General features: G+C 42.7%; 3 protein-coding genes across 3 annotated transcripts in view; 1 reads left to right on the top strand and 2 right to left on the bottom strand.

The window, feature by feature from the left end:
• The window catches only part of LOC109824089 (subtilisin-like protease SBT5.3), a 29,166-nt gene extending 28,407 nt beyond the window's left edge, over positions 1-759 (bottom strand). Inside the window, 1 exon segment of the mRNA XM_020390611.1 lies at positions 464-759. Coding sequence (XP_020246200.1) covers positions 464-759 — 296 coding nt within the window.
• On the bottom strand, positions 3,730-4,932 carry LOC109824088 (keratin, type I cytoskeletal 9-like). The gene has a single exon (XM_020390610.1). It carries the CDS (start codon positions 4,930-4,932, stop codon positions 3,730-3,732), a length of 1,203 nt encoding a protein of 400 aa, XP_020246199.1.
• LOC109823107 lies at positions 18,865-26,850 on the top strand. The gene is made up of 3 exons (XM_020389393.1): positions 18,865-21,311; positions 25,081-25,388; positions 26,264-26,850. The coding sequence occupies exons 1-2, from the start codon at positions 19,300-19,302 to the stop codon at positions 25,217-25,219; spliced, it is 2,151 nt and encodes a 716-aa protein (XP_020244982.1). The 5' UTR covers positions 18,865-19,299; the 3' UTR covers positions 25,220-25,388; positions 26,264-26,850.

The raw sequence follows: 27,662 nt of genomic DNA, 5'->3' as shown, positions 1-27,662 counted from the left end.
ATTGCAAAACACAAAAAGAGATAATTGGCTTCAACGTGGCCGAATCTTGATGGTATGTGTGACTGCAGAATTAAATAGCACAACTTCCTTTGTATTTGCCGGAACAGAACAAAACGAAGCCTCGTGAAGAAGGTTGTTGCCTGCAGGAAAAAAGCACAGGAGATACTTTATATTTGCGAAAACAGAGAGGTGGAGAAGAGGAGTCGAGAAGTTTTTTTCTGGATTTTATTCAACACTTCTAAATCAACAATCTGTTTACAGTATATATTATGGATTAGATTACAACTCTAAATCTATCCAAATAACTTAGAAACTATCTACTAACTGTATTCTACTGCTTAATTAGAATTCTACTAACTATACAATCCTTTTTGGACTGATTACCAACTCACATTCTCCCCCTTAATCTGGACCAAGATTCAAATCCTACTCTAGAAGCTCGCCGCATCTCGATGAACTTCACCTTGTAGTCCTTCGTGAGAATATCGCTCGCTGCTCGCTCGTTGCTCGACGCAAACTCCACTTTAATCTGTCCTCGCTCAACACATCACGAATGATTGAAAACGTGTGTCGATATCTTGTTCTTCCATAGAAACTGGATTCTTCATAAGGCAATGCGGATTTGTTGTCCACAAAGGTGCTGACAGGCTTGGGCTCACTCCCAATCACTCGCTGGATTAACTCCTCATCCACAACCTTGGCACGCGTGCCTGCCAGTTGCCGCCATAAATTGAGACCTCGCAGGATGATAATTGCCATGGATGTCTTCTGCCGTTCTGTGGTCAATGTTGACCAAACTGTCACCTAGATAAAGTGCCCATGCCGCTGTGCTGCCATCATCACATCTCCGCACAAGTTCTCTGTCAGTTGATCCACAACTCTTCATTGGCCTCGAGCCTCGTTTGTACACCAATCGTAAGGGACATATACCCTTCACGTAGCTTCAAAATATGCTTGACAACCTGTGCTATGCAAAACTGTAGGTGTGCTCCATGCTACCTATTCACAATCCCCCACGGCTATATGTGATATCGGCGTCAAGCGGCTGAGTTAGATACCTCAAGAATCCGATAAGTCCGTCTATTACTCCGTCACGGTCACGGGTCCTTCATAATCCTTATATCCAAGCTTTGCTTTGTTTCCATAGATATTGCGTCGGCGTTGCAAATCCATCATGCCGAACTGGACCCAAAACCTTCTGGCATTAGGTCGCTGCCTAAGTGCATAAATCATCTCGCTGTATCCAACCTCGATGCCAGATAACAGGAAAGCTTAAAACCAACGGGTCACTCATCGTCCGACACTCTTCATCATTTGTTGCATTTTGAACATACTTTATCTTCAATTCGCCCGAGCCGCGATATACGATCAAGTTCACTACGTACAACAAAATGAGTGTATCCTCTGTTATCCTTGTGGTTATACGCACTGCCCTGATGTGCATCTTGCAAATCGATGCCCCTTCATGCACTTGTCGAGGCGCGTGTTCCATGGCCCGAGGTGCTGCGTTAGACCGTATGATGCCTTGCGACCTTGTAGACCGTTGTGCTCTTGATTCTTCACAAACGGACCCTTCAGGTTGAACTCATGAAACTTCTTTCCTGGAGATCACCATTTAGGAATGCCGACTTCACGAATCAACATGGTGCACCTCCCACCCGTTCTGCTGCATGATGTATGGAGCGAGGATAATTCTGATTAGGGTAATCAACCTTGCACGTCGGGGTGAGTGCAAACACCTCATCGAAGTCCACGCCTTGCTGCTGGACGTATTCCTTTTGCTACAAGTCTTGCTTTGTGCTTGGAGGATGTTGCCATTTCATTGGTCCTTCTTCAGTTTGTATACCCATTTGAGACAATGGTTGAACTCCGCCGGGAACTCGTTGATATCCAAGTCTTGTTCTTCTCGGATGGCCTCTATTTCCTTCTCCATTGGCAGTCCGCGATTCTCGATCGTGTTGCAGCCCAATGTAGTTTGCAGGTTCTCGAGATCAAGGAACAACTCCTCTGCAGTGGGTCAATGCACCTCCGTCTCCGCCATAATGTTCTTGTCCGCAAGACGATAGCGCTTAGCAGGAGTATGTTGCAGCTTCAGCGGTGTTCCGAACGCATCAACAGGTGTAGGTTCGCTTGCTCTCAATGCAGCAGTTCTGGACCAGTGAGAAACGGCCCCTGGTTCGCGCTTGCAAGACAGTGGAGTTGCTGCTGTCCAGACTGCAGCGTCCAAGACTCCTTGCGGACGATGGCCAGCGTCTATATGACGTTGTCGGGCTGCTGTTTTGCTGTGCCCTCGGCTGGCGCGGCTGTCAGACTGAACTGATCAGAGCGTGCGGTGCGCTGATACTGTGCTGGCCGCTGGAGTTGCCTGGCACCCAGGGAATCTGCTGCGGATCTGGGTCTGAATGGCAGTTGCTGCGTCATCTCGTTCGCCAGCCAGGACTGTCCAGTGCTGAGTTCTGATTTTTTCGGCCAGCTGCGAGGTTGGCCAATGCATTTGCCTTGATAGGTGCTGGACTACTTGCTGATTCCTCTTCCGCTTGTGCGAGCTGCCACCAGTTTTGGTGGTTCTACATCTCCATCCGCCGCTCCATCTGCCATTCTTTTCCTTCTCATACACGACATCGCCTGCTGACACGAATATCTGCCGTGTGTAATGGGTCGTAGAGCGATAGCTCTTGTTTTCTTTCCTCTTCTACCCCAATTATACACCGATTTCGGTCGTCGAGTTTCTTGTGTTGGAAGACGCAATTTCACAGGCGCCACACCGAAAACTCTCAAGTGTTCGATTGGTGGGCGTTTCTTACCAAACCAATGCACTTCGGTAGCGTTTTGTTTCTGTGTGGTCGGTGCAACGCCTTTGCGTTGGTTGTCGGTGAGGATGTACACCTGCTTGGGTGTCTAACGCTTCGCGTACCACCATAGTTCCTAGGCATATGCATGTCTTAAGTAGGGCTTCTCGCCATGGTCATTCACCGTGCGTTACCCTGCTCCACTACACCGTTTGCTGCGGCGTGTTACGGTAGGCAGTGGAGATGACGCTTGATGCCGTAGTCTTCACAAAATTTGGGTGAATCCTTTGACAAGAACATCGCCACACGATCCGTCCTTAATGTCTTCACCTTGTGGGTCACATGGATTTCTCACCTCTGTTTCTGAACTTCTTGAAGGTTTCCACAAGTTGACCTCTGGCTTCAACATGTATACCCAATTCATCGCCCTGAAATCATCCAACAAATAAGAAGGAAAGTAGCTGCTACCGCAAGTGCTGATGTGGTGATAGGCACCACATAGGTAGCATGTACTAATTCCACAGCCTTCTGAGCTTCTGAAGTTGCTGCGAAGGGGAACGCCAGCTTGCTTGCTTTGGCGACACAAGGCATCCTTCGCCTCAGTTGATTCCGGGGTGCAGATCTTCGGCAATCGGAAGCATCCTCTTATCAGTCATCATCTTAGAGGCGAAGAAGAAATTTGCATGCTCCAAGCGAGCATGCATAACCAAGTGCTGGATCTGTAATCGTTCGCCATCAAACACGCCGTGCTTGCAAGTCTTTAAACTCTATCGTGTACACTCGGTTAGTTTCGAATCGTGTCACCCTCATCGAAAGAGCACCGTTCCTATCAAACACCCTCATCAATCTCGTCGCTAGCAACAACTAACCTTACTCCCATCTGCAGTTCATTGGACCAAGGCCTATAAGGTAGATTTTCAAACTTGAATTAAATATGACCTCAGGTAGTAGCTTTGATCGCCGTTGCTTGGCACTGAAGAGGATAGAGCCTTTCCCCTTGTCTCTCTACCGCGGATCCATCACCAAACTTGACGGTTCCCTTGATGTTCTCGTCGAGCTCCTTGAACTTGTTTCGGTGGCCGGTCATGTGGTTGCTAGCTCCGTTGTCGAGGTACCAAACGTCGTTGGCAACTTGTGCCTCCCCCGCTGTAAGTAAATCCGGCACCACCTTCTCTTCATTAAGCAAAATAGCACTTGACGATTCTTCTAACATAGCCATCATCAAGGTTGGCTCCTCGTCATATGCACGGGTGAGATGAGCCTCCTGTTCGTGGTTGCGGCGTTGCTTGTGACACTCCGACTGAAAGTGCCCGTATACTCCGCAATTGAAGCATTTGATGTTGGATTTGTCTCGACCACCGCTTGTGCTACTCTCCCCCTCCTGGCGAGCTGCACCTCCATGGCCGAAACCACCTCCTGGACGTCCTCCTCTGCCGCCGAAGCCGCCTCGGCCTGCCTGGCCGCCGTGCTCCCCTCCGCGGCCTCCGTGGTACTGCTGTCCGCTGCCGTGGTACTGCTGTCCGCTGCCGTGGTACTGCTGTCCGCTGCCGTGGTACTGCTGTCCGCCTCGGCCTCTTTGGCCACGGCCACGCCCACGACCGGCCCCGCGACCTCGTCCTCGACCGCTGCCATCATTGGTTGTAGGTGTTGAGAGGAAGCCTCCGCCGTTCTTCTTGCTCCTTGCTTGCCACTCCGCATGCGTCAACAATAGGTGATCGTCGACGTTGTTTCGAAAAACACGTGCCCTCTCCTCGTGGGCTTTGAGACGCCCGATCGCCTCCTCGAGTGTCATGTCGTCGATGTCCCCGAACTGTTCAATCGTGGAGACGATAGTAAGGAATCTCTCCGGTACCGCCCGAAGTAGCTTTCTGACGACGTAGTTCTCCTCCATCTCGCCGCCTAAAGCCCGGATCTTGTTGACGACTCCTGTCAACTTCGTCGAAAAATCGTCGACGTTGTCATTCTCCTTCATCCGGAGAAGTTCGAACTCGGACTTCAAGGTCTGCACCTTCGCGTTCCTCACACGATCTGCTCCTAGGTGCATAGTTTTCAACGTCTCCCATGCCTCTTTTGCCGTTTGCTTCTCTGCGATCACCATCAAAGTCTCTTCAGGAATCCCCTGGTAGATGGCCACCAACGCCATCTGATCCTTCCTGTGTTCCACGGACGCGCCTGCCGCGGGCTCAATGGCATCTCACACGTCTTGAGCCTTCATGTAGACTTTCATCTTGATCGCCCACGAAGCATAGTTGTCCCTCGATAACGTCGGGTATTGAAGAGTGAGCGAACCCACCTTGGTCGTCATCTTCTCCGTACTCGTCATCTCTTCAGATCTTGGTTGATACTTAGGCATACACCGGCTCTGATACCACTTGTTGGCTTTCAATAGGATCGGCCTAAGCTTCTTAATTTGCAAACACAAAAGAGATAATGGCTTCAAGTGGCCGAATCTTGATGGTAGTGTGACTGCAGGAATTAAATAAGCACAACCTTCCTTTGTATTTGGCCGAAAGAACAAAAACAGAGCCTGCGTTGAAGAAGGTGTTGCTGCAGGAAAAAGACAGAGACTACTTTTATATTTGGCCGGAAAACAGAGAGGGAAGAAGAGGAGTTCGGAAGTTTTTTTCTGGAGTTTTATTCACACACTTCTAAACTCAACAATTGTTTACATATATATATAGGATTAAGATTACAACTCTAATCTTATCCAATAACTAGAAAACTATCTACTAACTAGTATTCTACTCTAATTAGAATTCTACTAACTAACAATCCTTGGACTGATTACAACTCACATCCACCTCATAAAAAAAATCTACTTCACGCGGATGAAAAAGATATATATTTTTTTGCTAGATACAACGAGAAAGAGAGTTTCATTTTAATTTCACAGATTTAAGAACACCGTCTTGATGCCAGTCCTCTCAGTAATGTACGTGTTTGAGTATTAGCACTCTACCATGGATCCACACGTACTGCCCTGGCAAAGTTTGAAGCTGGACATATATTCAGGATCGATCAAATTAAGTATCTCCAGAAACTGTCCCCCTGTTAAGAACTTCCATCTTTTCGATTCTCGAAGGGAAGCACTTCTTTTCTTTTCGATTGCTTGTGCAAAGTACTGTTCTTGGGCTACAATCAGGTGCATGATGTACCATTACGTCAGCTCTCCCCTTATGTAATTAATCAGTTAAAACATTGTATATATCTTCTAATCTCTTCTTTAATAGGCCAAAGTTAAGATTGATCTGTCTTAAATAACTGATTTGCCATTGATGGAGTTCTAACTTTGTACATCTTTTGCAGTGAGACTGGTTTCAGTAATACTTAAATACAACCAAGTGAGACTGATTTGCCATTTGATGATTGTTCTTTTTTTTCCTTTTTTTTGTTATATTTGTTTTATGTTCCGCATAGGTTGCTTTGTTGATGATGCTTGTTTTTACTCTTTTACTTCTATGCTTTTCCATGTTGGATTTAAATCTAATTAAATCTATTTATGGACACATATGATTAATCTGTGTGTATTGCTATCCTTTAGGATAACCCACTAAAGTGATCAATCAATTTGGGTTAATGGGTATTTAAATATAATCATGGGGTTATATGTGCAGATACCAGGTTGTAATTGTGATTTGATGATGGGCCAAATTGTAAATGTACAATACCTATAAATAAGGGGTTATGGTCCCTAATATAGAGTTACATTCTCTAATTCTCTTCACCCCCATCTAGAGAGAAATTTGGCTAGAGAAACCCTAAAGTTAGAAGATCCAAAACCCATCTCAAGTTTAATCTATGGATTTAGGTATAAGCTTCCGCTCTTTTCTTTTGATTCTTATAAATCTCTTTGAATTAATCATGGCTTTATGGTTTAGATCTCAAGTTTTTATAAGATCTAACATTCCATTCTATAGCATTGTAGGGATTCTTGTTCATTAGACAACTCACAATCTAGTACTTCATGCACTTCATAATCTGAAAAGCCCCCAGTATCTAGTCCCACATCAGGAAAACAAAGAGAATTTTGATGGTTTAATAGTAAGTCTGAGGAGCCAAATGTACCATCAGCTATTCGATTTTGGAGTGGTTTTAGCCAAACACACTCAGTGGGTCATATGGAGTGGGTCATATGGCTTACATCGCACGCTAACGGGCCTGGCTGTGACATAAGCTTTACACAAAATCTTACCCGATAAAATCACTCAAAGTAAAATTACTCAAAGCAAACAAAAGAAATGACTTTTGTCAAGTCAACATTGAAACGATCATTGACCAATAAATTTGAAAAAAAATAAAATGTTCAACATGAAGTGCAAGATCTTATTACTGCTGTTTTGAGTTCTTGCAACCTCGAGAACTCAATAGCAATGGAAGTTTCAATTGTTTCTTCTTATTAAGGTTGGGTTATAATTTTGATGGGTTTTTTTTTTTTAAATATTGAACTTGATCTCATGTAAGCAACAAACAATAAATTAAACATATGTGCTAGTTGATTACAACATACTTCATTTAAGGTTTCATAACTTATAAGTATATTCAATATGGTAAATAATTTAAATTTATTCAAAACTTATAAGTACATTCAGTATAGTAAATAATTTATATCTAAGAGTCTACTAATTAGTCTCTTTGTATACTCAATTAACATTTGTCAATTACAAACTCATCCATTGCTTTTATTGTTTCCAATTAGCATATTCACCAAAGAGCATTCCTCCAAATTGATCAAGAACTAAAAGCTTGCCAAATATCAAGTGAAATCAATTAAGACCCACTAAATATCAATCAACTAAAATACAATTAAAAAGTTCTCATCCTAATCTTCAATTCCTGAATTAATTAAATATAATACAAAATAATTTTTAATTAATTCAAGAATTGAAAAATTATTTTGTAATTTTTTATTTTCACCGCCAAGTTCACCGTCGGACTCGCTGGTTCAGTGACAATCGCCAATCATTTTTTATTTTATAATTTTTTTAATTTGTTTTGACCTATATATTCTGTGATTAATCTGGCTAAACCTTGCATAAGAGGAAGCCAAGAACTCGTGATTTGTTTAAGAGCACATGTAAACCTCAACCAATCCATCAGAATCTAGATTTGAGTCGGGTGATGTTGTGTATGTTTTATTTATTTTCGAGCAAAGATTTTAAAATTAGGCAAGAAAATAAAAATTGGTTTGATATATACTATGTGTAAAAGTTAATACCTGATTGATTCAACGAGATCTCTCCAATGAGGCAAAGGGAGGTTGCGAGGACGTTGACATGGAATTGTAGGGTTCGGCTTCCAGTCTAGTTTTAATAATGAAAAAAAAATGAGGAAGAAGATGGAGAGAATTGAAGAATCGTCAGATTTGGCAGGAGATGGATCTTGTATAGGGACGGTTATCAGGTGGGGGGTGCATTACTATCAAAATATAGTACTGAAAAATGTCTGATCCTATAAGAAAGTTGTTGTAGAAAATAATTAAAATTAAATTTTAAATTATATTTTGTGACAATTACGACTGATAGAAGTGGTTGTGGAGAGATAAAATAGTGGTTGTGCATATAAAATAAAAATAGATTAAGAGGGGAGAAAGAAAGATGAGGAAATAGAGGAAAATAAAATTAAAAAATAATTAATTAATTAATAATTAAAAAAATCAAGAAAGTAAAAGATGAATGGTTCAATTAAAGATACGAGAAATCTAAAATTGAATCCACTAGTCAATTTTATTTAGAAATTATGAACTATTTTTTATTACATTTTACTTAACATTTTGTAGGCTGTCTAAAAATCACAATAGATAGTTAATCCCTCATCAAACACCGATGATGGAAGTTATAATCTGACGACTTCCAGAAGGCTACAATTTGAGGACTTTCACGTAGAAGGTTACAATCTGACGACCTTCACAACAACTAATGAAGGCCCCAATTCAACAGCATTCACAATCAACATCGGGAGTTACAACCTGACGACTCTCATATTTTCAAGGAGCCAAGACGAAGATTACAAGAGGACGATCTGTGCAAAGCTCTAGCAAAAGAGACTACAAATTGACGGTCTCTTCATATTAAAATGCAGATATCTCTCAAACCGTAAGGAATTTGGCAAAACGGAGGAAGCGAACCAAAGCCTCCGGCTTGGTTCGGATGGCCCCGTCTCGTCGAGATAGCCGATTTTCATATATAATTCGTCTAATTCCGACTTACGGTTTGAAAGTTATGACCTGTTCTTCGCAGCAAATTATGTTCTGAGGTCCGTCTGCAAGACTGGACTTCATCAGAACATTGGACTTAGCCTGAAGCCCGCCAAGCCCGCCTAAGGTTCGCCTCTGCATTACAGAGTCAAAGCGCACATGCTCAACTCTGCGTTTTCAACATCAAAACGCAGAGTTAATCGCTAAAACAGCACAACTGTGCGTTTTCAGCCTTTAAACAGGCTCAACTCTGCGTTTTCAATCTAGAAACGCAGAGTTAATCTTTAAAACAGCACAACTGTGCGTTTTTAGCCTGAAACAGGCCAACTGTGCGTTTACAGGCCCAGCTGTGCGTTTTCAGCCTCAGCTGTGCGTTTTCAGCCTCAACTGTGCGTTTTCAGCCCAGCTGTGCGTTTTTCAGCTCCAGCTGTGCGTTTTCAGCCCCAGCTGTGCGTTTTTCAACCTCAACTGTGCGTTTCAGGTCCAGAAACGCACAGTTCGAGCCCAGAACGCTGTTTTCAGCGTTTAACTCGTTCAAGCACGATTTGAACGGTTCCAGAACCGTTTTCTCCCCAAGATTTTAGGGGATCACTACCCTATCATGGAGAGATTTATGGGGAGCAGTTAGACCCCATTAAACCCTCATTAAGGAGATATTTAAGGGGGCGGTTATACCCTTAACCCCCTATAAATACCTCAAAACTCAACTGAGTTCGGATCCTCTTTTTTGGGGAGGGGGGGAGCTGACTTTTTGGGGATCCTTGATCGAGCATCTTGCCGCGTTCTGCAGCAACAAGGAGTTTTGGAGACCAGCAACAGGAGCTTCTTCCTTGGCTTATTAACCGAACTTTCGGTTCAAATCAACTCTTTTTCAAGAGTTCAAACTCGTTCAGAGTTATCAACTCGATCAGAGTTCAAAACTTGCTCTGCAAGTTCTTCTAAAACTCGTTCAGAGTTATCAACTCGATCAGAGTTCAAAACTTGCTCTGCAAGTTCTTCTAAAACTTGTTTGGAGTTATCAACTCGTCAAGAGTTATTTCAAAACTTGCCACGCAAGTTCTCCACAGCGTCAAATCGTGAGGAGATGACATCGTTCCAGTGAATCAAGACGTTCGGATCGTCAACGAGAAGCAAACTCGACGCGAGCATTCGAGGGAGGCATCTCATCGCCACCGTGAAGAACCCAGAATTAAACAAAGGGGAGAATCAAATTCATTCTCCTCTCTTTTGTAATCGGAATCCAAATTGTAATTGATTTTGAGAGGAATACAAGTCAAATTTTTCTTTCATTATTTCTTTTACTACAAATTTCCAACAAACAAAAGATGGCGACTCCGCTGGGGACTAGCTTCTCTGACGAAGAAGTGGTGGCACAATCCGATGTCCATCTCACTGGAACAACTGTTGAAACTCTCGTTGTAGAGTTTGATCAAGCCAAGTACGAGGAAGCTCTTTCCGAGAAGACTCGATTTCGGCACAACGTCAAAAAAGCCGATCCTCCAATCAACGCGAACTCCGCGTTTGCGAGCCTCAACATGAGCTCTGCATAAGCCAAGCTAAACGCAACTCTCAGGAGTGCGTTCCAAAATTTAAACGCAGACATCAAACCTGCGTTGATCTGGCTGAACGCAACTCTCAAGAGTGCGTCCCAGAACCAAAACGCAACTCTCAGGAGTGCGTTTCACAAACTGAACGCAACTCTCAGGAGTGCGTTTCTGAATCCGAACGCAGATCGCAGGACTGCGTTTCACTAGCAAAACGCAGACTTTGGTCTTGCGTTAATCAAGCTAAACACGACCCTCGTGTTCCTTCTTTGGAACACGATGTGATTCGTCGTGTTCAAAATGATCAACATGGATTTAAAATTCATGTTTACCAAGAACCAGTCCCATCCTTTAACGGACAGGGGGTTCCATCTCTACCCTCACGCTCTGTGAGAGGTGCCAAGGAGACTAAAGCTCCAAAGGTTGCTCCTATGCCAAAGGAAACCCTCTCCTTTAGTCGCCGAGATTACTCGAGCAGCCCTACCTCTAAAGGAGTGGGCTCAGTTTATGCCAAACGCAGCCCTCAGTGGTGCGTTGTGCAATCAAAACGCAGCCTTCAAAACTGCGTTGATTTGGCGGAATGCAACTCTCAGGAGTGCGTTTCAGAACCAAAACGCAACTCTCAGGAGTGCGTTCAAGATCCAAAACGCAGACTTACAAACTGCGTTAACCAACAAAAACGCAACCGGCAAAGGTGCGTTTCATCAACAAAACGCAGACTTCGGTCTAGCGTTAGTAAAACAGAACACGACCCTCGTGTTTCTTCTTCAGAACACGATGAGATTTGTCGTGTTCAAAAAGATCAACGTGGACTCAAGATCCATGTTCACCAGGAGCCAGTCTCATCCTTTAATGGACAGGGGGTTCCATCTTTACCCTCACGCTCTGTGAGAGGTTCATCCCAAGTCTCTGACTTGCGGGAATTGCTGTCGATGTTCAACCGACCGACGAATGTCGTTTTGCTCAGTAATCGACGACATCATCACAGGAAGAAGACTTTAGAGGTTGAATACCTTGGAGTCACTTCTAACATGGTTGGTAGAGGGAGATCATCAACCCTTAGTTCTGACGAGTCAGAGACAGATCATTCTCCAAGCGTCAGAGAAATCGTTAACGAGTTTGAAGGAGTCTACTAACGCACTCGGACGCGAACAGGAGCCATTCCCCCTGTCAACTATCGGAGTTTGGCCAGAGAAACTAATTCCGATGACGAACACTCAGCCATTGCGGAGTCCCAATCATCAAGCTCTTTCGTTGGGCATGAGAGCTTCGTCCACATGGCAGAACATTCGGAAGACCTTTCAAAGAGACTTGATGAACAGGAAGCCATGCTCAAATCTCAGCAGGAGGCCATCAATGAACTCATGGCCATGTTGACTCAAATCGTCGCAGACAAGGCCAAATCTCAAGAGACAGATTCGCCGCTTAGGCAAGAATCTTCCCGGAGAGGAAAAGCGTCTTCATCCCGACCTCACACAAGCAAAGGGAAGGGAAAAGTGGTTGATGATACAGCTTCTGACCAAGAAGCCCACAAACTGGAATCTTCCTCTGATGGAGGAAGAGAGACTGAGAACGAGCAGAATCTTCAGTCTGCCAAAATGGAAGAATTGGAAGCCCGCCTTAAAGCCATTGCTAACAGAAGCGAGCTCCAAGATGAGGGAGTTATCAGACCCTATCCTGCCGAATGGGATGCATCCCCTTATCCTCCAAAGTTCGAGGTCCCGACGCTACAAACTTTTGACGGCACGGGATCACCGAACCAACATATTTATCATTTCAAGTCACAGACTGGAAATATAATATCGAACGATGCCATACTGGCTCGATTGTTCATTGGCACCCTCAAGGGAATTGCCTTTGAATGGTTCAGGAAACTGCCTGCGGGCTGTATCCAAAAGTGGGCGGATCTAGAGAGACTCTTCCTGTCAAGATTCTTTGAAGAGGATACAGAAGTCTCCATCCATACCCTTCTTGCTACTAAGCAGAAGAAGAGGGAGTCCGTCAAAGCCTATGTCAAAAGGTTCCGATCCATGGCTCTCCGGTGTTCGTCAGGTATGACACAATCTACCTTAGTAGAGACCTGTCGACACAACTTGCAAACCGACCTCCTAGCCCGAATAGGAGTTGCAGAATGCCGTTCTTGGAGACAACTAATCTCTCAAGGCGAGCAGGCTCAAAAAATCATTGTCAGGATCAAAGCTGAAGAACAAAGTAGGCATGATCAGCCCGAGCAATCGGATCAAGCCCAACCTTCTCCAGAGCAATCGGACCAAGTCCAATCTCCTCAGTCAGAAGGGGAAGATACTACGGCCACTGAAGCTAATCCTCTTCAGTAGGATGGCGGGTCCAACAACTATCATGTTAACAGTTACCTCTGATAGTCAAACTCATCAGATAATGGCCCACTAGGTGATGTGCCTTGTCTACCTCTTTTTTATTCCCCTGCTAAGTCTTCATCAAGACTGGGGGTTGGTTACTTGGAATCCACTGGATTAAGAGTAACGAATCTTTCACATCGTCGAGTTAACATTACACTTCTGACGATCATCATCCCCACAGAGTATGCATTCAGTTTGCATCACTCCAAATTCTTGTCACGTTAACAATACACATCTGACAAAACCCACTTATCAATCCTCGTCAATAGGATGGTAAGTCCCCAAAGTTGCTCCAATTGCAACACAAATCCTGTCACGTTAACACTACACCTCTGACAAAACCCACTTATCAATCCTCGTCAATAGGATGATAAGTCCCCAAAGTTGCCCCAATCGCAACACAAATTCTTGTCACGTTAACAATACACCTCTGACAAAACCCACTTATCAATCCTCGTCAATAGGATGATAAGTCCCCAAAGTTGCTCCAATTGCAACACAAATCCTGTCACGTTAATACTACACCTCTGACAAAACCCACTTATCAATCCTCGTCAATAGGATGATAAGTCCCCAAAGTTGCTCCAATCGCAACACAAATCTTGTCACGTTAACAATACACCTCTGACAAAACCCACTTATCAATCCTCGTCAATAGGATGATAAGTCCCCAAAGTTGCTCCAATTGCAACACAAATCCTGTCACGTTAACACTACACCTCTGACAAAACCCACTTATCAATCCTCGTCAATAGGATGATAAGTCCCCAAAGTTGCTCCAATCGCAACACAAATCTTGTCACGTTAACAATACACCTCTGACAAAACCCACTTATCAATCCTCGTCAATAGGATGATAAGTCCCCAAAGTTGCTCCAATTGCAACACAAATCCTGTCACGTTAACACTACACCTCTGACAAAACCCACTTATCAATCCTCGTCAATAGGATGATAAGTCCCCAAAGTTGCTCCAATCGCAACACAAATCTTGTCACGTTAACAATACACCTCTGACAAAACCCACTTATCAATCCTCGTCAATAGGATGATAAGTCCCCAAAGTTGCTCCAATTGCAACACAAATCCTGTCACGTTAACACTACACCTCTGACAAAACCCACTTATCAATCCTCGTCAATAGGATGATAAGTCCCCAAAGTTGCTCCAATCGCAACACAAATCTTGTCACGTTAACAATACACCTCTGACAAAACCCACTTATCAATCCTCGTCAATAGGATGATAAGTCCCCAAAGTTGCTCCAATTGCAACACAAATCCTGTCACGTTAACACTACACCTCTGACAAAACCCACTTATCAATCCTCGTCAATAGGATGATAAGTCCCCAAAGTTGCTCCAATCGCAACACAAATCTTGTCACGTTAACAATACACCTCTGACAAAACCCACTTATCAATCCTCGTCAATAGGATGATAAGTCCCCAAAGTTGCTCCAATTGCAACACAAATCCTGTCACGTTAACACTACACCTCTGACAAAACCCACTTATCAATCCTCGTCAATAGGATGATAAGTCCCCAAAGTTGCTCCAATCGCAACACAAATCTTGTCACGTTAACAATACACCTCTGACAAAACCCACTTATCAATCCTCGTCAATAGGATGATAAGTCCCCAAAGTTGCTCCAATCGCAACACAAATCCTGTCAAGTTAACACTACACCTCTGACAAAACCAACTTATCGACTCTCTCCAATAGAGCGATAAGTCCTCAAAATTGCTTCCATAGCAATATTTTTCCTGTCACGTTAACACTACACCTCTGAAAAAATCAACTTATCGACTCTTTCCAATAGAGCGATAAGTTCTCAAAATTGCTTCCATAGCAATATCTTTCTTGTCACGTTAACACTACACCTCTGACAAAATCAACTTATTGACTCTCTTTAATAGAGCGGTAGGTCCACAAAGCAGTCAAGTTAACATCACACCTCTGACGACCAAACCAACTTATCGACTCTCTCCAATTGAGCGATAAGTTCTCAAAATTGCTTCCAAAGCAATATCTTTCTTGTCACGTTAACACTACACCTCTGACAAAATCAACTTATCGACTCTCTCCAATAGAGCGATAAGTCCTCAAAATTGCTTCCATAGCAATATTTTTCTTGTCACGTTAACACTACACCTCTGACAAAATCCGCTTGGTCTGTTGGAACTTCTTGGCAGCGAAAAGAGGATCCTTCATCCTTCGGTTGGAGCTTTGGAGATCGGCAACAAGATCTTCTTCATCCTTGGCTTATAACCGACTTTCGGTTAAATCAACTCTTTCATAGAGTTTTAAACTCGTTCAGAGTTCTCCACAACGTCAAATCGTGAGGAGAAGACATCGTTCCAGTGAATCAAGACGTTCGGATCGTCAACGAGAAGCAAACTCGACGCGAGCATTCGAGGGAGGCATCTCATCGCCACCGTGAAGAACCCAGTTTTAAATAAAGGGGAGAATCAAATTCATTCTCCTCTCTTTTGTAATCGGAATCCAAATTGTAATTGATTTTGAGAGGAATACAAGTCAAATTTTTCTTTCATTGTCTTTTTACTTCAAATTTCCTACAAACAAAAGATTGCGTTACAGAGTCAAAACGCCCAGGCTTAACTCTGCGTTTTCAACATCAAAACGCAGAGTTAATCGCTAAAACAGCACAACTGTGCGTTTTCAGCCTTTAAACAGGCCAACTGTGTGTTTACAGGTCAACTGTGCGTTTATGGGCTCAACTGTGCGTTTTTAGCCTGAAACAGGCCAACTGTGCGTTTACAGGCCAACTGTGCGTTTACGGCTCAACTGTGCGTTTATGGGCTCAACTGTGCGTTTTTAGCCTGAAACAGGCCAACTGTGCGTTTACAGGCCAACTGTGCGTTTACAGGCCAACTGTGCGTTTACAGGCCAACTGTGCGTTTACAGGCCAACTGTGCGTTTACAGGCCAACTGTGCGTTTACGGCTCAACTGTGCGTTTATGGGCTCAACTGTGCGTTTTTAGCCTGAAACAGGCCAACTGTGCGTTTACAGGCCCAGCTGTGCGTTTTCAGCCTCAGCTGTGCGTTTTCAGCCTCAACTGTGCGTTTTCAGCCCAGCTGTGCGTTTTTCAGCTCCAGCTGTGCGTTTTCAGCCCCAGCTGTGCGTTTTTCAACCTCAACTGTGCGTTTCAGGTCCAGAAACGCACAGTTCGAGCCCAGAACGCTGTTTTCAGCGTTTAACTCGTTCAAGCACGATTTGAACGGTTCCAGAACCGTTTTCTCCCCAAGATTTTAGGGGATCACTACCCTATCATGGAGAGATTTATGGGGAGCAGTTAGACCCCATTAAACCCTCATTAAGGAGATATTTAAGGGGGCGGTTATACCCTTAACCCCCTATAAATACCTCAAAACTCAACTGAGTTCGGATCCTCTTTTTTTTGGAGGGGGGGAGCTGACTTTTTGGGGATCCTTGATCGAGCATCTTGCCGCGTTCTGCAGCAACAAGGAGTTTTGGAGACCAGCAACAGGAGCTTCTTCCTTGGCTTATTAACCGAACTTTCGGTTCAAATCAACTCTTTTTCAAGAGTTCAAACTCGTTCAGAGTTATCAACTCGATCAGAGTTCAAAACTTGCTCTGCAAGTTCTTCTAAAACTCGTTCAGAGTTATCAACTCGATCAGAGTTCAAAACTTACTCTACGAGTTCTTCTAAAACTCGTTCAGAGTTATCAACTCGTCAAGAGTTATTTCAAAACTTGCTACGCAAGTTCTCCACAGCGTCAAATCGTGAGGAGATGACATCGTTCCAGTGAATCAAGACGTTCGGATCGTCAACGAGAAGCAAACTCGACGCGAGCATTCGAGGGAGGCATCTCATCGCCACCGTGAAGAACCCAGAATTAAACAAAGGGGAGAATCGAATTCATTCTCCTCTCTTTTGTAATCGGAATCCAAATTGTAATTGATTTTGAGAGGAATACAAGTCAAATTTTTCTTTCATTATTTCTTTTACTGCAAATTTCCATCAAACACATTTATTAAGCAATATATTATCAAACCACTTAAAGAAATCATAACCTATTAAATTATCATACAAATAAAATTGACATTCATGAAAAGAATAACTACTAGATATTAACTCTAGAATTCATAACCTATCAAAACCACTCAAGATAAGTATAGATTATCAAATTCTTCTTTTACCAATTAGCTCTCTAGCTGATTATCTTAAACATGATCATTTTAAGCATAAGAGAATAATTCACAAATTATAAAATAAATCAAACTAGTTTCATATAATTTTAAAATTTCTACAAGAATTAGTTCCACATCTTAGAAAATAAAAACAAAGAAATAAAATCTAGACTAGAGAGAATAAAAGAAAGATAATGAAAATAAAAACCAACAATAAAGAGGAAAATAAGAACTAATATTAAAGATCTAAACTATGAACAAACAGACAAGAACATAAAAGGAAATATAAACTATACAAGAATATAAATCTATACTACTAAATAAAAAGATAAAAAAATAATGTAAATAAAAGTAAATCTATTTTACAATGCATCAAAAAAAATATTGGATCCTTAGTTCTTTATGTGGGTATTTTACTTCCGCCAGGGCCTTTCTTCAAGCCAAGATACATGAGGTTGACCTTCTTCAAATCACCACTAAAGGGTATGCCCCCCAAAACCAATGAATTACTTGGCAAACATCTCTTTATGGTGGCGTTTGTAGAGATCTATCGACGGAGTTTGACCTATCAGAGAGGCATGTTGTGATTGTTGGGTGCCTGCGATCAAAGCACGCCCAGGATTTTTTGTTGGCCACGCCTTTTGAGGGATTTGGGCAGCGTATGACTCCGGGGGAGTACCAGGCCATCCTCAGATACAGGTTGTTGGTTCCTTTGTTCGTGGAGGGAACAATGTGCCCAGTTTGTTGTAGAACGCAGATGGATGCTTTTGGAGAGCATGTCATCCACTGTCAGAAGCAGCCGGGGTTTAAGTACTTACACGACTTAGTCAGAGATGTCTTGTATGATATCCTCCAAAGAGCAGGGATCCCATCAAAGAAGGAAGCGCCGGTCAACCTCCTCACTCCTCCTGGAGAGGCTAGATCTACTCTAAGGCCGACAGACGTTCTTGTCTACAGTTGGAGCCGGGGGGAGGGGGGGGGAGCACGCTTGTGTTGATCTCACATGGGTGTCTCTGTTGGTGGGGTTTAGTAATGGAAAGTTCAAGGTTGGGCATGCAGCGGATAGAGCGGCAGAGGCAAAGGTGGCCAAACATGATCAAGCTTGTAAGGACAACCACCACAGCTTCATCCCGTTCGCTTTCCATACGTTTGGTTTCCTCGCAGCTGATGCAGTGGAGTTCCTCAGGAGGGTACAAAAACTCATGAATAGTAATGTGGGGTCGGCTGAGTACATGTTTAGTAGGTTAGGTTTTGTAATACAGAAAGGATTAGCGGCGCAGCTTGTTGCCCGCTGGTCATCAACACATGTGTAATTTTTTTTATCTTAAATTTTTTTCTTATAACAAAACAAAAACAAACAAACTAAAGTAATTAATTAAAAATAGAGAGTTAATTGCGACATACAATTGACATTATACAACACGGAAGTGATGTATTGCTGTTATAAATTATAGTTACCCTGAGATAATATAATACCCAAATATACAGGGTTGTTTAAAGGAAAAACCAATTCTGAGGACGTAAAATGTGAAACAAAGTCATTTTATCTATAAGGTTTTACATCACTACAACTAAATCCTCTCATTGATATTCATAATTTCTAGCTAGGTAAGAAACCATCCTTTAATTGGTAAACCTACAAATTTTCAATAAAGAAAGATTTGACCAAAAATACAGGTCCCATAAAAAAATTTGAAGATACTCCTGCGTTCTTTAAAGGCTAATAGAACGATTTCAAGGGGCTTAAAAGTAAAATAAGCCTCAGTATAAAATGGCCGGATGAGGGAGTCGTGCGAGAGAGAGAAGGAAACAGCGGAGATGTTTTTGTAGGTTGAGACTCGACATCGCCGCCCCGCGAAAAGGATCTCCTCCTCCTCCTCCTCCTCCTCCGCCCTTGTCGTCAAAATCCTCTCTTTCTCAAGGTCAGACACCGATCTCTAATTAGGGCCTCCGATTCGATTGAGGATCAATTCGATTTTGTTATTAGCGTTAGGGTTAGGGTTAGGGTTAGGGTTTCAGCATCGCGCGTTGCATCCCCGATTACGATTAGGGTTTACGACGATCGTCATCTTAAATTTATTTTGATTTTTATTCCTTCATTAAATATGCAAGACCTGTATTTGCTCTCTTAATCGGGGATTTAGGGGTTTTCTCCTTTTGTTTTTCATTTCGAAGCTTTTTTATTTTTCTGGGTAGCTCTACTTTTATCGATAAGAGCATGCGAGTTCAAAGAACCGAAGGTGTTGGGAGGGGGAGAGGGAGAGGGAATGGTAGAAATCGCTCTCCCGGCCCCTGCAGGGGTAAAGATCATCGATCGTCGTATCGTAAGAACCCTCCTTTGCCCCACCATCCCTCCCGCCGCAGCCTCAGCGCCCATGCTAACAGGCAGCGGGGCCCCCGCCGAAGCCCCAGCCCCCTGACCACCAGGCCCCGGCTGTCCCCGGCTCGTCGGAGCCCACCAATTGAGCAGCATGCAGAAAGGCTTTACACGATGAGGCGTTCTGAACAACATGAGAATCGAGATTGGCCCAACTCCTTTGGTGACGACAGCGAACACATCAATTTCCAGCACAAATACATGCTACCAGAGCATCCTCCTGATTCGGCTGATGTGCATTCTCTCCTGAAGCCTTCACGAACTGTCAAAGATAAAGACTTGGCTGGTTCTTCCACTTCTGGTGTTGGCAACCAAGGAATGCTGGTCCAGAGATCTTTGCTTATGGATGATGGGTCCCAGAGGACTTTCTACACGCTACCGCAGGACCTGGGGCATCATCCGTTTGAGTCTACTACTGCTTCTTTGAACCCATCATCTGCTAACGCGAGGAGCATTGGAAGTGGTAGTAGCCTCACTGTTGGGATGCCTCGTTATGACCAGAGACTGGGAAATCTTTATCATGATAAAGAGAGGGAGAAGCTTTATTCCAAAGATGTTTCTTTCTCAGTGATGCCTCCCTCGAGGCCTTTTATTGGGACCTCCTCATCTAGCTTTTCTAAGGACACTGAGTTGCCGCTAAATGGCGACCGAGATGGTGGTGTTGGCAACTTCTTAGATGACCCTCTGGAATATGATGGTTACAAACCAGTGCAGCTCTCTGATCGTGCAAGGTGGGGCCCACTGAGCCCACGTGCCAAGGAAGAGACCCTGGACTATGGTTATGAGGAACCAACTCAGAGGGTGAGGCATGATCATGGTTACCTTCCATTGGATGGCCCTTACAACAAGAAAGAGTATGGCTTTAGGTCTGAGTTCAGGAGTTTAAATGATTCATCTTTCCTGGATCCTTCTGATGGAAGAGCTGATACTTATCCTAAAAAATTCAGCAAGGGCAGTTTTTGGGAACAACAACATGCCGTTCATGAAGATGTGACAATGGGTCTTCGTGATCTGAAGGGGGTCCGCGAGGACTATGTTGGCAGCTCTGGAGGTGGGTATGCTGGATTTGGACCAAAAGCCTCGCGAGACTACTGTCGTCCAACATTCGAAGAGAGCTATCGTTTTGGGAGAGATGATGGCTCACTGACTTATAGAAAAAGGCCTAACAGTCCTCTGTTAGCAGACCGTCCGTTTGGTGTGAACCCCCCTAGAGAAAGATCAAGAATGGATGTTGATACTTTTGATTTGTCACCCGAAAGAATCTTAAGAAGAAATCATCTCATGGTTAATGATATGGATGGACGAAATGCTCATAGAAGAATGCAATCACCCAGTGATGGTGATGAAATGTGGACAAACGAAGCATATGAGCCCATTGAAGAAAGCAGGCGGGTTTTACATTCGAAAAAGCGAGTTGCTGGGCCTTCTGATTATAGACCGCTCTCTCGGAAACCATCTAGAAATGATGGATGGGGTGTACCAAGGGATTCTCGTGGGCATATGGATGGTGGTCATGGGACTAACTTGAAGAAAAGGCTGAGGCCTGGTCCTTCAAACTCCCATGGTTCATTCACTGTGGAGAGAAAGCAAGAGTATTTCAGGCCCCATAAAAATTGGAAGAGGGATCAAGAATATAAGAACATTAACCTCAATGTTCGTGATGAAGGTGTCCTGGTTGATGCTGCTCACCCTATGAAATGTGATCCTCAAGAAGATTCTGAGGAGTTTAAAACACAAGTTCATAAGGCCTTCCTACGCTTTTCTAAGCTGTTGAACGAGAGTCCGCACCAACAGAAAAGGTTTCGAGATAACCAAGGGAAATCCAGCAAAGTTCTGTGCTGCGTATGTGGCAGGTCTGTTTTCTTATATGACTCTGGGAGCTAAACGCTTAATTGCACATTATATTTTGATTCTAAATACCTCCTTTTCATTTCACTTGCCTCTGCAAGCCATTAGGAAGAATGTTTTATGAACCTGTATTGGAAACAGTGTCTTATTGATACAGCATCAAGCAAGCGTGAATGAATCTTATAAGGTGTCAAAATATGCCTCTTCAATATGAAACGTGAGCTTAATACGATATCCATATGCCCTTGTTACCTATATTAGGATAGTGACTGAGACACCTGACATGGATTTATTCCTTTTCGGTAGATTACAAGTCTCCAAGGTGAGAACACAAAGCTAGCCATGCATAAGAATATATTTTTTTGCAGAGATATTCTCTGTTAATTTAGTATTAGCAGCATCTTCTTCAACAGTAGCAGCTCCTGGTTGAACCTACTCTTCAGGATATCCAGAATACCAAGTATGAGCGTTCAGAAGTTTCCAGAATACGGTTTCTGATGCTTATTCAGCCTATCTCTGCTTCATTTATATATATTTTTAATATATTTGTCGTGATGTTAGATTCAGTAGTAAGTTTACAGATGGCGTTTCTCTATCTCGCGAACTGATTTATTCCATAGGTTAAAGGTGCAAGATACAGGACATTGCCTGTATGATGAGTTAATTCATGGTGATGAAGGAATGCAGGCTGATGGGATTTACTGGTCCTATTTGACAAGTAAAGATTTTGTAGAATGGTTATTTAATGCTAAAGCTGAATAATGAATGAAAGGGCTTGGTCTTTGACATACTAGTGCTTTTATACTATCAGCGAGTAATGTCTGAATACTTTTCTGAACAAGTATGAAAGAATTCCAGAGCTGAGATGGGGTTTAGTACTTTTATGAGGAAGAGCATTTGCTTGTTGGGCATCCAGTATGTGATCTGTAAAAGGTACCGAAATGTGGGATGGATAACCCAATTTGGGTTTTAAAACATTTTATTGGCTTCTAAGTCGTACTTGTTTTTGTTGAAGGGGTTCTTCAACTGCCTTGCTATTTTGTGAGTTCATCTTTCCAGCATATATATATTGATCCTACTTGTCCCAGCTCTTGGGTAAGGTTATGTTCCTTTCACTGTCGTCAGTTGGTGATGTTTCCTTGCGATATAATGAGCTATTTTATAATGTAAACCTTAGACGAAATAGTCTATATGGTAGCTACCTTGGAGAGTTTCCGTAAAGTTGATCACATATGGTTTGCTGCTATTGTTTTAAGATCTTTGAAGTTCTTAGCTTCAAATTTACTTATATAAGCTTTTGCCTGTTCAGCGTGCAACAGTTAACTGTTTATGTAAGGTTTTGCTGTTGTGTGCGCTATCCATTTATGGTTTGTTTTTGCGCAGACAAGTTACCCATTAGTTGTAGTTCAGATCTATCGGTATTACATAAGTGAGATTAACTTTTCCACTTTTATCACCTGGGTTTGGTCACTCCGTGCTAAGAAGCACCGACTCGTGAAAACTCCCCCCGTCCCCGTGTCCGACGCTTGTCGGGGACGGACGCGCGTTCGACACGCGTTCGACACGCGTCGGACACGGCGTCAACGGCGTCGACACGGTCAGCTCTAGTCGACACGGCGAAGTTGAGGGCGACACGGCGAAGTTGAGGGCGACACGGCGAAACCAGAATTTCAAACCCAAACCCGAAACCCAATTTCAAACAGAAACCCAAACCCTAACCCTAGTCGTGAGAAAACTTACCCGATTGAAGTCGAAAGGGCTCTTGCGAAGTGAAGAGGCGCCGCCAGCTCTCAGTCTCCTCCTCGTCGTCGTCGTCGTCAGCTTCTTCTTCGTCGTCGTCGTCGTCTTCAGCTCCAAGGTCAGTCCCTCTCTCTCTCTCCCCCCCCTCTCTCTCTCTCTCTCGGACTCCGCTCTCGCTCTCGCTCATCCCTTTCCCTCTGGTTCTCTCTTTCTCTCTCTTTCTTATCTCTTTCTCTCCCTCATTTATCTCTTTCACACTCTCACCATAAAAAAACCCGCTAACTTTCCCGAAAAACCCCCCACGAACGCCACAGGTAATTAGTATAGTGATCTTTGGTTACTGTGTTTCTGTTCGACGTTAACTGGTATACTGATTTCTGGTTACTGTCTTACTGTTGGGGGTTAACTAGTATAGTGATTTCTGCTTACTGTTTTGCTGTTGGGGGTTATATTTGTCATTGATTACACAAGCCAGTGTTACATAATAATACAACATAAAAATTGATCTATTTTTCTATATGTTCATCTTTTCTTTCTTATCTTCTTTAACATTATTATCTTTAATTCTCCAAGAGATCATTGTCATCCCGACATCTTACTTCACACCTGCAACACACACAGACACACTTTCCATTAGTTTCTTATTTATAATCCCCACTTTACATAACAAAAAATATGAAAATGTAATAGGAATTTAATTCAATATTGATCTATATATAATAATAATATTAAAAAATCTAGCCGTGTCGCCGTATCCTATTTTTTGGGGTTTTGCCGTATCCGTGTCCGTGTCCGTATCGTGTCCGTGTCGCCGTGTCCGTGTCCGTGCTTCATAGACTCCGTGCTCTTGTGTACCCTGCCAAAGTCTTCTTCAGTCATGGATACTGATTCGGCTTTTGCTACCAATGCTGAAGAAATCCTGTCTCAGCCAGAGACTCTTAAAGAAAAAGGTTATCTGGATGAGTGCGAAAGAGAACTTCTTTCTGTGAGACATTAAAAAACCTGGACTGGTGGTCAGGTTAAGGTTAAGGTTCAGGTTCAGGTTCAGATTGCCTTTGGGTCTGGCCCTCAATAGGTTATCACAGGACATGATTTTAGGTTGCCACTACAGGATTATCATGGGACAGGATTTTAGGTTACATAGCGTTGATTTGGTACCGACTCATTCAAAGGGCTATTTCACTCTGCCGCAGGTTGAAAAGGGCTTTATTGATTCCATGGGAGAAGACGTCGGATATGACAGTCTGCAATTAACTTCTGAGAATGGGAAAAAATGATTTCAGAATGCCAATACATACCTGTGCTTATGGGAGTACATGTCCTGTCACTTCGTCCTAGTATTGCTGCTTAACAGCCCCAAACCAAGTGTGCATTTTTCATGTGTGATTTGGTCCACTCTTACTTCTGTCAGTATATGAAGCTTGAATGCTTGAATATACTAATGATGTTTTTGTGATGTCAATTGGAGCAGTTTCTCGTGTCCCCTACTTCAGAGCTTTAGATGCTTTTGAAGTTATCTTATAATTTATGTGTTCTTGATTGACTGTCTTTATTCGTTCTAATCTACACTATGCTTTTGAAGTTATCTTATAATTTATGTGTTTCTTCTATTCATGAACTGCTTCACCTTGTGAATTTTTTGGCTTGCTATTTGTACTATAATTACTCAAATTACTATGATTATGTATTTCTGGACTATTAATAAATTGCTTCGTCATTTACTTGAACTGTACTGTGGCTTGGAACATTCATTTTCAAGCTAAACAAGCATCCCACACTGTCGCATGTTACCGTTTCACTATTTTTTTTAATCGCTTATTGCCCCCCCCCCCCCACCGTGACAGACCCCCCACACACACACACACCCCACAGTGAGCTGGATGTAAATGGGCGGAATCTTGATGGTAGATTGTGTTATATAAGGCCTTGTCACTTGAACTCTTCTTAAACGATATTCCTGTTGCCTGGACTTTTTCTCGTTGTTGCCAGTTTACCCTTATCATCAGCGTTTGTTAATTCGGAATTCTTTTTCAGCCTTTCGAAGGAGTTCTCCGATGTACACAGCCTATTGATTCATTCCTATCAAACTCGCAAGGTAGGTTTAAGAACAGAACATTTGGGCTTTCACAAAGCACTCTGTGTTCTTAATGGATGGAATTGGCTTGGAAGCTGATCTCCAAGGCCTATAAACGAAGACCTCTCAGCAGGAATTAAGGAATTGAAGGAAGATCTCATTCTTTGGGCTCCAATCATCATTGTACACAACAGCTCCGTAGGGAGCACGAGCAGAAGCAATGAGCCAAAGGTTGTAACCATTGAATGCTTCGAAGAGATACTCAAAGGTTTGATATCTACACCAAATCTTTTCAGTTGGAACTGATGTTCAATATTTTTCTAATCTAGGTGTTGGTTGATTAATTCAATTTTATCAGTTCTGCAATAACGAAATAAATTACTGCCTAGCATTTGACCATTATATTTTCCCATGCTGTTTCCTCCATCTTATTAAACCTAATCTTTTACATTATTGGATACTTGAAATTTTTGCTTTTTTAGGAATTCAGCAGCTTTGAATTACTTTTTGTTTTTATTTATGCTTTGTCATCTTATTCACAAGATGATATCTCAATATTATTTTATCTAGTACCACCTGATAGTTAAAACGCTCTACCTTGTTATCCTTTTATCTGCCTTTACTAGTACTTTGGGCACTTTAGGATAACTGATTTTAGATATTCCCAAGCGCAATCCATCTCTGGAAAAAGCCGAATGAGAGAAAGCAAAGCTTCCGATCTAAGCGACAGTCATAGCTTCGGTTCCACAGGAGGAAATAAAAAAGGATTCCTGTGTCTACTAGGTAGTAGAAGTCATGCCCTACCAAGAGCAAGAGCCATGTCTCTTGACAAAGGTCAGTCTCTAATTGACTCGTTGATCATCCCACTCCGAAAGCCGGGATTTCATACAAAACTTGCAACTCCCGGGGAGGGAAAGGCAACCGTCCTGGGCAATGCCGCTATTCAAAAGCCACGATGCACCGATGGTGGTATGGCGAAGCAAGGATCCAAATTTATTTTCTTTTTCCTTTTTGGACACTGCTTAGAGTAATCAATCTATGTCACACTGCGATATATTTTGGTTCATAATTTTTAGTTTGCAGTGCGCATCATCTGACTTCAATATATCTATGTAACACTATTTCGTTGTATATACGATTCAGAGATGGGATTCGATGCCGGGAAGGTTCGTGTCTGCAGAGGTAAACCAGCTAACCAGAGCGTGCTTGTAGTAAAGTTCTCGCCTACTCTTTCTGGGTTGCAAGAAGCAGAAAGGCTTCACAACTTTTATGCTGATAAGAATCGGGGTAGGCAAGGATTTGAGGAGCTCACTTCTAACCACGGCAACAGAGAAGCTCGAGTAGAAAAAGATGAGGAGCTTTTATATGGATACATGGCGGTTGCTGAAGATTTGGATAAGCTCGATCCAGAAACCAAGAAGAGAAGTTTAGTCAAGAGCAAAAAAGACATCAAGGCCGTTGCAGACGCCCCCCTTAAAATTGACTAGGCTGGAAGAAAGTAGGTACTTAGCCGCTTACCGGTCTATTCTTGAGCTAATTTGAACAGGAAATAGGTACCTAGATCCTAGCTGTGAGCTATTTTGAGCGGATGATTAATACATTTTGTCGTTTGTTTTTCACTTTTTATAATTATGTAGGATAGTTGGTAAAAGTAATGACCACGCTTTTGTAGTGAGGCCTCATTCATGTCCTACATTTGGTTTTTCTCATGTTACGAACTTATTAGCTTCTCTGCGATGTTCTGAATGTTTTCCTTACTATGTGAAAGAGAGAAGAAAACAACGTCGTGTGATGATCCACAGTCTCGACCCATCACTCACAGCTCACCTTTTGGTCTGATTCTGCGTATCAGCATTCAGTGCATTCCACTATGGTGTGTAGTCTCTTAACGTTTTTTGTGATATTTCTTGGGCGTTTCTTTCTTTAGTTAGTCCTGCATGTACTAAGCTGAAAACGGAGTAGTTAGTAAAAGCTTGTTGCAAAAAGCAAATTAAGCGATCACCGCCACCATAACAAGAAACCAAAAAGGAGTATCGGTCATTGTTTCAATTCTCATCTCATCAGTCAGTATGGCAAGATAACGGAGGTTTCCTATACCAAATGTAAAGGTAGAATAAAAAGATTTATTCAAGGTACCCTCGTAACGTGAATTTCCAGCAGGAAGTTGATTTTTATGCTTCAGCATCGTAACGCCTCTCTTGATTATGGGCTGCTATACCATTCACTAAATAATCAGAATTGTATTACAACATTATCGACCGCAAGCAAGCGAACGCGCGCATACAAAGGCCTAAATTCCCAAAGAAAATGAATCCAAACTATTAAATTTAACAACATCCACCTAACATCTCCATTGATGTAATAGCTTCCAACGAAAAGAAAAGGAAAATAATTCTATCTAGATTCTAGGGCGACAAAGAAATCAACTCGAAGATTTCTTAATTGGGCACATTTCTTATTGCTATGAACATAAATATCTTCTGATGTGGAGCACAGATTAATTAAGCTAAGCGTATAGCACGTCATAACTTGTAGCATATGC

The sequence above is a fragment of the Asparagus officinalis genome, chromosome 9 (genome assembly GCF_001876935.1).
Source record: "Asparagus officinalis chromosome 9, Aspof.V1, whole genome shotgun sequence".
In the NCBI taxonomy this organism is placed as follows: domain Eukaryota; kingdom Viridiplantae; phylum Streptophyta; class Magnoliopsida; order Asparagales; family Asparagaceae; genus Asparagus; species Asparagus officinalis.
This window is presented reverse-complemented; position numbering and strand designations above follow the sequence as displayed.

Bases quoted from the DNA above. Each gene is read 5' to 3' on its own strand.
- LOC109824088 (XM_020390610.1), bottom strand. From the start codon at position 4,932: ATGGCGTTGGTGGCCATCTACCAGGGGATTCCTGAAGAGACTTTGATG.
- LOC109823107 (XM_020389393.1), top strand. From the start codon at position 19,300: ATGCGAGTTCAAAGAACCGAAGGTGTTGGGAGGGGGAGAGGGAGAGGG. The intron at 21,312-25,080 runs GTCTGTTTTCTT...ATTCTTTTTCAG, and splicing joins CTGTGCTGCGTATGTGGCAG to CCTTTCGAAGGAGTTCTCCG.